General features: G+C 40.8%; 1 protein-coding gene across 1 annotated transcript in view; it reads right to left on the bottom strand.

Annotated features, from left to right (window-relative positions):
- Positions 1-7,578: 7,578 nt before the first annotated feature.
- The window catches only part of fgf11a (fibroblast growth factor 11a), a 63,764-nt gene continuing 57,767 nt past the window's right edge, over positions 7,579-13,575 (bottom strand). The window contains exons 4-5 of the mRNA XM_026292221.1: positions 8,824-9,022; positions 7,579-7,721 (exon numbers count right to left, since the gene is read on the bottom strand). Of these exons, the coding sequence (XP_026148006.1) occupies positions 7,579-7,721; positions 8,824-9,022 (342 nt within the window). The remainder of the gene's footprint in view (positions 7,722-8,823; positions 9,023-13,575) is intronic.

The raw sequence follows: 13,575 nt of genomic DNA on the forward strand, positions 1-13,575 counted from the left end.
GGAAGACACAATAACTTGGATCGTCCATGCAGTACAAAGGAAAAAAAGTCCAAAAAAAATCCTTCAAGGATTGATCACAGAATCACACACACAGTTTGATATTTGTGTGTGTGATTTAGAGGGACACAGACGGTAAATGAGCAGTCCACATGCTGCCGGTGAGCCAATTTAAATCTCATTAAGAGATTATAGGTCAGAGGTCAGTCAGTCGGTCTTTGATTGACAGGTGAGTGCTGGAGGAGGCTGGGGATCAGGAGGAGGAGCTTGGACACCCCCCAATCTTTCTGTACTCAGTTTTCCTCTCTTTGCAGACTGAGCTCTGTTATTCAATGTCTGACATTATATGGGAAGAGAACAGACCTCAGATATGCATTTTAACAGCAAAAAATAAACACAGCAAATCAACAAACACACATGAACAGACTAACAATGATTGATACAATGGATACTAATAACCACAGTATTGTCAGTACTGAGAAATACCCAAAACACAGTCCATACTTTCTACCCAAACAAAATGCGCTTAAAAAGCGGTAAATAAATACATTTTCTATGGTTTATAATATAAAGTCACCGAAACATTGTTGGTGCATTAGCTTGTAAGAGGTGAAGTCCTTCCATGATCAGTTTGTAAAGGTCACCCCATTTTGCCACATCTGCGCTGGCTTGGTGCAGGGTGCTGTGTGCAATGCAGATGTGTCCTGGGATTGTGGGTGTGCCTTTAAAAACACAGCCTTTATATATCAAGTTAATTGATAGTTCATGCTGTACATGGCGTGACATTAGATGCTCAGGCTCTGAATTCCAATATAAAAGTACTTTTTTGGTGAAGCAGCTTAAAAAATAAATAAATAAAAAAAGGAGAGAGAAAATCTGTCCGAGGACAGCGTCAGTCTTGTTGGAGCACGTGAGCCACTCTCTTCCTCCCTCTCTTTTTTGTGTTTTCTGCTGCATTGCAGATGTGGTGAAGGGACTCCACCTCAAAGTAATGCACGCACACACACACACACACACACACACACACTTAAACAGCAAATTCCAGCTCACAAAAAGGGCACAGTGTTAGAAAAATAAAAGCTCTAATAAAACACTCAGTTGCTTTCTATCAATATTAATGCTTTTTTTCCCCCTACACCCTCCCAGATAATGTGGTTGCGCCTTGTTAATGGTGTTTATTGCTTTCTGCCCAGGGACTCATGCTCATTGATTTGGCCTCTGATTTATCCTCTGTTTTCCTCTCTCTCTTTCTATATACTATATTCTGAGCTTTCTTCGATACAAGGACATACACAGATATTCAATCACAGTTATACAACAGTTACAAACAAAGACCAAAGAATGCATACACTGCGCACACACGCGCGCATACGTACTGTCTCTCGGTTAAAGGGAAATGGTGTTTGCAGAGGGGAAGTGAAACATCAAAGGGGAGGCTGTGAGGGCACGTGATAGCTACACCACCGTATATGATACGCGACTCTTGCTTTTTCGGTCCTTCACAACCCCAGATGACCCTCTGCAGACAGAATTCGCTCAGTAAGCAGGGAGGGCCCTGACCAGGGAGGAATGGAAGGGAAGGGAGTCCCCAGAGAGAGTGTGTGTGTGTGTGTGTGTGTGTGTGTGTGTGTGTGTGTGTGTGTGTGTGTGTGTCATGTGTAAAGGGTGCAGTTGAATCAGATACACATCATTTAACCCCTTTCAATATCCACACATTCACACCGATGAGGTACACCTCTCCCATCTTTGTTCTTGTATTGCAAAGGAACGAGGATGCCAAGCTCTCCAAAGGACCAATATCTTAACATTTACTGCTGAACCTAGAGATATTTATCAGCGGATTCAAAGGAGGAAATACAGCCATGGTGGGGGGCATGTTCACTGATCAAACGTGCTCAGACAGACACAATCTTTACATCCTCTGATTCACACAGACCCATTTGATGTAATGCCTGAAGGGCACAGAGCAGTCAGGATGTAACAGAAGCTGATAGCAGACTTTACAAAGGTCTTAGAGAAGAGAAAAAAATTGTAGAATGACAATATAGCAAAGCACACTCAATACATGTAATACACACACACACACACATGCAGGCATGCCTTTTCACTTTTTACTCACAATAAATGGTTTGTAAATCTACCAAAGTGAAATCAATAACACTGCAAACACACTGGGATACACATTTTCATGTTTCATTGTTTAAATGGTTATCCCCCACTTTGCCAGTATTTACTGCCGTCACATTTGGATTAATCCGATTTAAAAAAAAGATATTACAGTTGCACAAAATAGAGTAACCAGATTACAGATGTAGCTGAAAAAATAGTTTGCATGACAAAAAAAGATTTCTGGAAACATCTGGATAACATAATATTGTATTTCAGAAATAGATCCTCCTCATGAATAGCATTATTATGACATTACAGTCTGCGAATTGGGGGGAAAAAACTATTTTGTTGGCACATTCTATGATGAAAAAATGAACAGATACTGATTACTGATACAGCTTTTAGTGGCTGATGGATCATTTGTGATGGATTGCATGTAATTGCTGACTCCACACAGAGGATGGATATCTCAATATTAAACAGAGATATAAATCCATCACTCACTACATGCCATTGCTGACAAATACTCACTAGATCTGAAAAGCGCCTCTAAGGGATCGGTTTAATTAAATTGTGATCTTTGTTGCGTTAAAGTTATTCTAACACATGAGGCAGGAAATGTTGCCATACAAATATTGCAAACAAATAAAAAGAGTTCTTGTCATTCTCTTATATAAAAATGCCACTTTATGTGCTATTATTTTTGCATCTGTACAGGCATATTAATAAACCAAAAATAATACAGCATTAACTTTAAAGGAGCACCCCCAGAAATTTAATGTTGCAGTCTCCCATAATGCTGTTTTTAGACCCTAACTCTGTCCTAAATGCTTACTTCTTTAAAGCCAAATCCTCCAGTTTATGTGAGTTTGTATTAAAAATTAGTTTCACTCTAATTCCAAGTTAACCTTGATGTCATATCAGGACATTTTCTTTTTCTAACTTAAAGGTGTGTTCAGACAGAATGCAAATTGAATTTTAGATGCAGTGTGAGTACAGATGAAATCTTTATTTTTTTTTAATCTGTCAATAGAAGATTATTGGAAGAAATGGAATTAAATGAGGCAAAGGCGTGTCTGTGGGGGATTGAAATGTTTGGACTGCTTACACTGGTCTACAAATTTTGGGAAATTATCAACCTCTGAGATAAAATGTGCTAATTTTTATGTTTTGATTCGTTGAATTAGAAAAGAGGTGATAAAGGTGCTGGTTGGCTGACGTTTTAAAGATATTTTATGATAAAGACTTAATAATAATCTATACACAGGCAAATATACTTGCCTACATGGGAGGGGGTGTCTGATGATCATGATGCCTCGTAACTTCTCGACAAAGTACGGTAGAAGCTACACAGCAATGGGACCAACGCAGCCACAATTCGGTCAGTTTGTCATGAAAAAAGCACGAAAATGTTACATGAAAACCCAATAAATGAATGGAAAGTGGCAACAATAAAAAGATAAATTTCGAATGATTGGTGTGGCATCATTCTCACTGATATATCACATTTTGCAGGAAGGCTATGGAGAATAATCGGACACCCCTCTCCTAATTTTTATGATACAGTTTTGACCTGAAGCCGTATCTTGGAAAGTAGAGCCAATAAGGCTCAGGACTCAATTTTCATTTATTAATAACCCAATTCTGGGTAAATTTAGCTCCTTTCATTTCCAAGGCTTTCTCCTTGTAGACCAGTGTTATCACAGGCTTTAACACAGACTTACTCTGTGACCTGGTGCTCCTAGTGAGTTCTGAGCTCAGAAACTGAGCTGTGCCACACACACACAACAGGCACATTGTCCGTTTAGGGCTATCTAACGCCTAATGGCTGTACAGTTGGTACATTGGCTGTTTGTGGCGAATAATATGTCCACTGGTCAAATTTGCACAACTGATATGTTGCCAAAATGAGCTTTTCTTTCCATCTGAACAAACCTTTTTAAAGCCTCTCTGAAGCACAGAAGACATTTTACTACTGTTTAAACAGATTGAGTGAACAGATCTTTAAGTGTAAAATTGGGGGAGTGCCCCTTTAACGATGCCTGTGAGCATGATAGACACAGGCACACTTTACTGAAATTACACCAAACCAACTCTCTTTCTCTATTAATATAATCTAAGTTAAAACAGTCACTTGAACTAAAATTTTTAGCCCTTAATTCTTCTCGCCAACTTTTTGTCTTTCTGAGTTCTGAAAACAACTAACATACATAATAAAATATTGCAACATAGATTTCCCAGCCCTTTAAGTACATGACAATGGGTGTCACAGAATTCATGGCTGTCTGCTTGCTGAATTCTTCCGATCCTGCCATCTAACAGTATCTCTCCCATCTACTCCCAGACACGCTTATTACTGTTCTAGCAGACAGGCGCCTCATTTAATTAACCACTTGTAATTACTTTGCAAATAATAGTCAAACATTGTGTTCCGGAAATAGTGATCCACAGGGGGGTGACTGGTCAGACACACCAACCTGAAGGTCTATTTAACAGTTTAATTAAGGTCTTTAGTGAGAAACGGCGGTTTTAACAGTAGCTTGTGTGGAACAAATCTAAAAATAATGGAAATAACTCTCTAATGACGTGCAATTCATTTAAACGGAAAGGTGCTCCCTTTTTTCCTTCCCTTAAAGTCATCACTTTACCACTCTTCTCTTCTGAATAAACTGTATCAGGTACCAGGCTGCTTTGCTCAGCAGCCTGCTTTTTTTTCCCCACAGGTTATCCTCTATTTTTATTTACAATCACAGGTTTATAGGAGAACAGGGAATTATTCATGGAAGGAGAAGCGGTTGTGTGCTGTTTGCATTACCATAATTTCCTCTTAAATCTCTTTTTGTTCTGCTCATCACCACACATTTTCCTCCCTTAAAGTCTCTTTCTGTTTCCTTTCTTCAGTTTGTCCTTCTCTCTAAGCCCTGATCATCAATCCTGCTTCGCCCCTACCCCCTGAACACAAGGGACTCCCTTGTGTCCCATAATACATAAACATTAGGCAGAAACAATTACCCTGCCTGGCATATTGTACCAAGAAGGCTTGAAAGGACTGCTTTTGATGTTGAATGGACATAACGAACGGAAACACATAAATCAAGACCTTCATGTTCTCACTACTCTCCTATTAGTGACATTACTAAATATGTCATCGAATGTTGTTCCCATCTCCTTTTTTAAAACCGCGATTCTTCTTACAGTATTTAGAAACACAGTATATACATCTATCAGTTTAGATACTTATATTTAACTTTGGTTTCTTATTGTCCCCCATAAACACAGCAGATGAATCATGGTGTGTGAAATGAAATGTAAAGGCTTGAATTCTTTTGTATACAAACCAAAGTCTCCAGGAGATATTTATGGTAATTCACATCACCACATGGGCAAAGAGAGTTTTTTTTTTTTTTTTCTTACTCTGTCGCAATCTGTTCAAACTGGTGGCTTGTAGGTGAATGTTTGAAAGCAAATGATTCGTGTGAGTCATATGAGTCACACATATCCATGAGCGTATGAACTTCAAAACAACTCCAATGATTTAGTATTGCACTTGGGGAACTTACAAGAGGCAGATTTAAAAAGAATGTTCAAAGTCAGAGCGGCAGACGCTGAGATATCTCGACTGTTTGTTCCCCATAAACACAGGATCCTCCTCTTCCCATAATGCCATCTGATAGCATCTGTCATTAGACCTTCTTTGCCTGATAAACACAAATTCCCCACTAGAGCTCTGCTGACGGATGTGAAGGGCCATTTTGTTGTGTGAAGATCTGGGGTTCAGGTTAGCTTATTTTCAAATGCAAATTATTAAAGGGGAGCTCCACCAGTTTTATACGTAAGTCTGTGTACATGTGAATGTGTGTAAATATGAAAACAAGTCGCATGTAAAGTCTGATTGCTCTAGTACCATTTTGCATGTCAATCGATTAAACTTCACAAATACACAATTTATTTTCAAATAATTATTTATTGTCCTTTTGGGTGTGAACACACCACATAATTGAAACATATGTAGAATTATCGTGAAATATAAAATATATATATGGCTTTGTGTATTTATGTGTCAAATTTGCAGCTGTGTCGGTTCCCTACAGCAGACATTTTACAGACTGTGTAGTACTCTCCATGACTTGTTAAGTGACTGTCCTATAAAATGGGTGGAGTACCCCTTTAAAAATGAGTGAACACTACTCTCTATGCATACAGTCCATAATAGGAATATAGCATGCCGAGTATTTCTTGCTTGGGGCCAGTAGTGGGTAACAAGGAATCTGCATAATTGCTTATACGCAAAATTAGCAAAATATGGATGCGATAACTAAATATCAGAATTTTACCTCTATGTTTTTAGACAATGGTACCATGCTGAGATAGTCCACAGCTACTGTGTGGGCCCTGGGGGTGAAAAAGTTATTGCAGTGCAATCACAAGCTACATAGTCAGGCTCCATCAGTACCCTATTTCGCCGATGATATCCTCATCATCTCCCAAAGCCTGCACACACACTCAACGCCACATCACTGTGTGTGTGCGTGTGTGCGTGGGTGGGTGGCTGGCTATCAGGTGTGTGTGTTCACTGCAGTGTGTTAATGTCAGTCTACTAATGAGTGTATGTGTTTGTGTGTGATTATGCAGCGCTCTGAGGGCGCTCTTGGCCCCTCATTTAAGGGTCGAAAGACTCTGATCAGCCTCAGACTCCATTAACAGAGCCAGAGAGGACAGGAGGGGTGTTCTTGTGCCGCTGAGAGGAAAATTGAGTCCATGTCACAAACTAATCAAATGGCACCGAAGGTGAATTGAAGAAGGGAATACACACACGCACACACAAACAGGGCTGGCAGGTATGCAGGCCATCTCACAAAGTCGCTGACACACACAGAAGATGTGGACTGAGCAGATGGCTGCAAAACAAAAGTCTGGAAGGGTCTCAGTGACAGCCTCGCATTAGCATGGCTGTGTCAAGCTAACATTAGCATGGAGCTCTTCAGGGAAATAAAAACACAACCCATCTGTAACGCATGTGCTGCAGAGAGGCGGATTTGATTTTGGTAAAACCAGGAAGACTTGGGTGCTTGGGTGTTCGGGTGACTGGAAGGATGTTTGCTGAAGAAGAACAGAAAGCATGTGGGACTTCTTCCAGCTGGTTAAACACGCTGTGGTGACATGCTATGTGATGCTAGGTGACTGTTCACCTCTTCATGGAGTTATTGCTTTTATATCCCCAGGTCTGATAATAAGAGGTTATTAAATAAAAAGGTGGAGGGCTGGTGTCGATGCGGGTCTGTAAAGGTTAGAGGGGCTTCTCATTGGCCAGACCTGCTCCTTTTCTCCAAATTTACACCAGTGCATTGTGGAATGCAGAGTTCGTGCAGGGTCATCGTCGCAGGCAGCAGGAGGGGGTAGCCCTAACAACCCTGTTCAAGTGTCTGCTGGTGCCCAGTGCTCGGTCTCCCCCACCCCCCGTTTCTCTCAGCGCTAGGAGGAGGAGGTTTTGGTTTTGGATTGAGGGTCCTTCTTGCCGTTCTGGAGCACGGGCGAGTCACTGGAGGTCTTGGGCGTTTTCCTGGGTGGACTCTGTTCAGCAACATCGTGTAGTGAGGGCTCTCTGTACATGGCCACTGAGGAGGCAGAGAGTAACAGAGCTTAAATGACATTATACAATACATACAGTTTTAACCTGATCATGGTGGTGTCTAAAAAATATGATTATGGTATGAGGTACAAGTTGGTGCTGTTGATGTGCTGCTGTCAGCCACTCTCTCGTGTATTTCCATGTCAGGCAGTGTATCCACCTGCATCTCTTTATTGAAACTACCACTGAATTGCACACGGGGACTTTAACAATGAGGACAGTACAGTAGAGGAAAAAGCAGAGTTTGTCCGTGCTCTGAATTATAGCTCCCAGACAGACGTTGCAGGCTTGTGCCCTGGAGGGGGCCAGATGGGCTGCCATTAGAAGTTTATGAACAGGACACAAAATGTTGGCCAATAAAATAAAGTTAAAGATAACAGTATTATGGATTGTGGTTTAGGTTAGCCTTATTAAACCTTAGCATAGGTTTAGAAAGTTTTTTTTTTTTTTTTTTTTTGCCTTACTGTAATTAATTGATTTAGTGCACCAGCCAGTGAGCAAGCTAAGTTGCACATGTTTATATTGTGTATCATCCTACATCCATGTGTTTTCTGCTTTATGATGTTCTATTTTTGCTTTTTAAGCATTTTATATATTTTAATGCATATTCCTCCAGTGAGTATTAATTTCTGAGGCTATTAAAATCGACTGCAAGTTAAATGGAGAACTGTGTAGCTTAGTCTGTTTAATTATGGGCATGGGTTGGGTCGGGGGTCTTATGTTAACAGGTCAGGTCCAGATTTCATCTAGAGATAACTGCAGGTAACGCATCAGGTCAGATACAGAGGTGTGGGGCAGGTGTGGGTGGACCTCTGCAGGATTCTGCCTGGAATTAAGTACAAAATATACAATACTTTATCCGTTATATGGAAAAAACACTTGTTTTTCTATGCAGAAATTCTACCTGCCCTCAAGTTTGTGTGCTGTGGGAATGACTATAGGGTCAAAGACTTCTTTCTAGTGGGTACAGTAGTGATTACAAACATAAGAATAGGTATTCAGGACCGTAGACCTAGAAAAAATAAAAGCATTTCTCAGGATTATACTGATTAGCTACCTCTGGAAGTGCATGTGTTTATCTGTCGCACCTTCAATGAGTTTGGGAAGGAAGTGAGCAGCTCCCTTCGTCTTCTTGACGCGGTTCCCTTTCATGACCTGTCCATCCCGGTTGATACCGATGTACCAGGCCCGACCCGACTGGGTCTGTCTGTACAGGATGGATGAGTAGGTGACGTAATAGTTCTCAAACACACACTCCTTAAACTTACACTCCGGCGTAAAGTGTTCCTGAAACAAACACACATAGAAAGAAGCACACACATCAGGTCAGGGAAGAATAACACATTTGGAGCATCAGCCATCTCTCATCTGTTCTATTATTTATATATTTACTCTTCAATTCGACTGGCTCAGCCGGGAATGGGAGGAAATGGGCCCCACATTTCACTGTGACAGAGCTACAGGAGTGACTGCATTGACAAATGGGACAACACACACATTCACACACACACACACACACAGAGCACAAACTCATTACAATATGTGCACATGAGTATTTGCCACATGGACAAAGAGGTAGGTGACTTGGGATGCCATAACTCAGTCAGTTCAGTTTATCTTTAACAAACAACAATCAACATGATCCTTCAACTCCAACATAGTTTACGGACCTGCTGCAAGCCTTCAGCTCATACACACACACACACACACACACACACACACACACACACACCCACACACCCACACACAGCAGTGCATTAGACAATACGTCAACAAGGGGACATCCCCCCCCACATCTCTTGCTCATATTCTGTTTTTTTTCCCCACTTCATTCCCTCCATCCTGCCATCATTTGGTAACCTTGTCGAGGAACAAACCAATTTGCAGGATTGATTTGGAGCCTTGATGTGACAGGTTAGCAGAAAAGTCCTGAATAAGGAGTTTGCTCTCTCTCTCTTACTGTCATTCATTTCCCCCTTCTCTCACCCACACTCCTGCAGTTCTCTGTCTTCTCTTCCCCTCTCACCGCAGGCGCAGGGTCTTAATGCCTGCCTTTGTTCACTGTACCACACATAAACAAGCTAATTACATTGACTGTATCAACCATTTTTTAATTACACATTCATTCACTTAGGCAGCCATTCATTTCCACACCCCTAATTAACTTAGCACAGAGGAAAATCTGGAGGTCTGGTGTCTCTTGGAAGGTGTCATCAGATGGCTATCACTGACTGTGTTTGCACCACAATGTGGTGTGTGCGTGTGTGTGAGTGTGCGTCTCTGTGTGTGTGTGTGTGTGTGTGTGTGTGTGTGTGTGTGTGTGTGTGTGTGTGTGTGTGTGTGTGTGTGTGTGTGTGTGTGTGTGTGTGTGTGTGTGTGTGTGTGGACTTGAATGATCACCAGCACACACATTCTCCCAGTGAGATGTGCTCAAAGTTCATTAATTGATTAATTACATGAATTAACGTCTTGCCATGTGAGTTATGTCTAAGGTGTGCATCATTACGGCTGCATCATTACCAATAGATGACCAACCTCGTGTAAAGGAGGGCTGTTCAATTAGCCATTATCATCCTGGGAGACAGAGAGCAAGCAAGAGAGAAAGATATGGAGACTGGGATTTTACCACCAGACAAAGGTAGTTATTCTGGTTAAACCAGGAATGAAAAGGTGTGAAGTTCAACAAGTGATCTTTTCTGAGACGTTTGTCACAGTTTGTCATGATAATTCCTGTTTTTTTTATTGCTGTACCACTCTATATAAGTCTTCAAGACATACTGTATTTTCCGGACTATAAGTCACACTGGAGTATCAACCACAACAACAAGCTAAGACAAGCTAAGAATCACTTTTGGCAAAAACAGTCATTGTCCACATTATGACAAAAGGGTTTTAATCATTTCACTTTCATAACCTTTGAGAAACCACTGGAGATAGATTAATTAAAATAATGGTCAAAATGTAAGTGGCGCAGGCTCAGATATTTTGACTGTTCAAACTATAAAAATACTGGGCCTTACACTTTAAACTCTGGAAAGCCCCCTCCAGACCCCTGAAAACATTATGTAGTTAACTGTCAAATAATAGTAGTAATAAACTTGTGGTCCTCCAAGATGAGACCAAAATAATTTTTGATAGAACATCCACAGTGTAGGATTTCTCGACTGCTTTGCACAAAGGGAGCCACCATATCTTTGTTTTATTCATATGCTTAGAGATATTGTACTGTACAGTGGGTGGTAATAGGTTCAAATGCAGATTTGTCTTCTCATGACCTTGCCACACCAACAGTTTTACCACATCAGGATATCAAGCTTTCAATCATACGCCTGGTGGTTTAGCCCAGTGTTGATTCTACTGAGGGATTTACTGAGCTGAGCTGTTTCCTCATCTGTCAGTCTCCAGCTGTTTTTAATGTTCACCTCATTACATAGCTCTTAATTATTATGCCCATAATAATGCTTAAGTAACAGTAAACAGCAAATCACTCATATGTGTTATCTCTGCTTTATTTATTAAGCTAATATGCCTCTACTTTTTTTTTTATTTACTGGGAGGCACCTTGTGATGTTAGAGCTAGAGAAGTGCTCGATAATTAAACTCTCCTACTTTATAAAAAAAAAACAAAAAAAAAAAAAAAACACTCAAAGCTGTCACCAGACGCCTGAAACCCTCATCCCCCTCATCTAAAAGAGAAAAGCCAGACTTCATTATCACTGATGCAGTTCCTGTAGTGTTCAGCAGGGGCTGCTCCAAACACACAGGCAGTCCAGGCTCCTGTCACTGCTGTTTCTGTGGATGCTCTGAATTTAACTTGCATCTATCTACTCACCACTATATTCAACTTCCCCCAGAGGACCTCGTTTAGCACATTGAAAACCACTCGAGCTGTAGAGTAGCCACAATAGAAAACTTTCACTCTGTGCTGTAATGTGGTGTAGTTTTGTATATTTTAGTTTGAATTTGCAGCTTCGCACAAACCAGATCAAGTTGGAATCGCTGAATATCCATAAACAAACTAATTGACAGCATTACTAAAATCTTGTTATATATAAATCATTTTAGTGGAGACAAGAGGATTGTGTGTGTGTGTTTGTGTGTGTTTGTGTGTGTTTGTGTGTTTGTGTGTTTGTGTGTGTTTGTGTGTGTGTGTGCGTGTGTGTGTGTGTGTGTGTGTGTGTACATCCACTCATGCGTGTCTGCTGTTGTGACAGAGAGACATGACGAATCTCTCTTACATCAGTGTGAGGCCACCCGGCACCAGATGACACATGCACACACACAAATAAACACAAATACACTCATACACATTACAACAGTGACGGATGGACTAGTTGCCTCCCTTATCGTTCACTCTCACCGACAGAAGAGAGGGATGCAGAGAAAAGGAGGGAGCAGCTGAGGGAAAGAGTGAACAAAAATAAAAACACAAAATAAGAAAGGTGAAAAGTTAAAGAGAAGAGGTAGACAGCAAAGTGAGAGATGGAGAAAGAAACACAGAGAAAGTACAGTAGGATTATTCTCCATTAATCACAAACCCTCTTCTCATTTTCATTCAGTGGCATCTAAAGTTATTCAGCCCCGGTCACAAGCACATGGCTGCCATTAACCACTGAGCCCCACATGTGCTGAGCTGGAGAACTGATTCTATCTAGCACCTTTTGTGAAAAGTCAATAGGCATTAAAGCAAAAAAAAAAACTTGATTAGTCTTTGATTGGATGTGCAGCACTGTGACACAACTGATTGTGAAGAACTTACTTGAAAATTTTTAATTTATAAGCTGTGATCAGATGACCACAGGTTAATCCAGGGGCTTTAAGTTGCTTATCAACTTCATCCCATAGGACAGGTGTATTTCACAGTGTCTATAGGGAAATGTATGAGCTGTGTGCGTGCGTGTGTGCATGTGTCTGTGCGTGTGTGCGTGCGTGCATGTGTGTGTGTGTGCGCGCGCGCGTTCATGAGTATTGGACATAACTGAGGAAATATATACATTTGTTGAATTTCTCACTACTTTTATTACCGTTTGTGTTACACGAGTCATCAGCTACACCTGATCAATACTTGTCACGTTTGTACCTGGAACTAACACACTGGGAAGTTGGATGGCCTCATTTTAACAAAATGGGCTATTGTAAGCAAGCTGCAGTGTTCACATATATTGCTGTGGTGTCCAGAGTCAAGTCCAAGTCCTAAATAAGAAATAATGCGCTGTAAACCAAATTTAAATTTTTAATCTGTAGAAGGAATAAAATTTTTTCACACCTTTCCCTCCAGTCTTGCCTGCTGTTGTCTTCATTCCACCGCACATTTTATAGCATCATTTTTCATCTTGGCGACAGGAAAAATGTCAAGTCAAATTTGTGGAGGAGCTTTAAAACAAAAGGTGCAAGTTTGTCATGTTGGGTGTATTCAGACATACATGTGCATGAAAAAACTCTGGTTGCTGTTTAATGAATTGGAATGAAGACTGAGGATTCACAGTTTGAAGAATGGCTTTATGTGTTTAAAGTTTATTAGCTGACAAAAACACAGCACAGTTTCTAACACAAACACTGGATTTTACAGCTCTGGAAAATTATCAGGGCTGCAAATGCAACTGTGTCATTATGGGAATCTGGAGGTAAAGCAGGAAAGCAGTGTAACACATCAGGAATGGGCGCTGGTGTGTATGTGTTTAACCAGTGCAGTACCTTACCTTACCTGTTATGTTGCTGAAAAGTTCAATCAGATCCAACTATTTGTGCAATATTCTGTGATATTTTGGAGGAGACCCCCATGGTGCTAGTCCCCAAAGAGTAAAGAACCTCCCACATTCAAATGGCTGTGTTACGTTGTC

Source organism: Mastacembelus armatus, chromosome 18, assembly GCF_900324485.2.
Source record: "Mastacembelus armatus chromosome 18, fMasArm1.2, whole genome shotgun sequence".
In the NCBI taxonomy this organism is placed as follows: domain Eukaryota; kingdom Metazoa; phylum Chordata; class Actinopteri; order Synbranchiformes; family Mastacembelidae; genus Mastacembelus; species Mastacembelus armatus.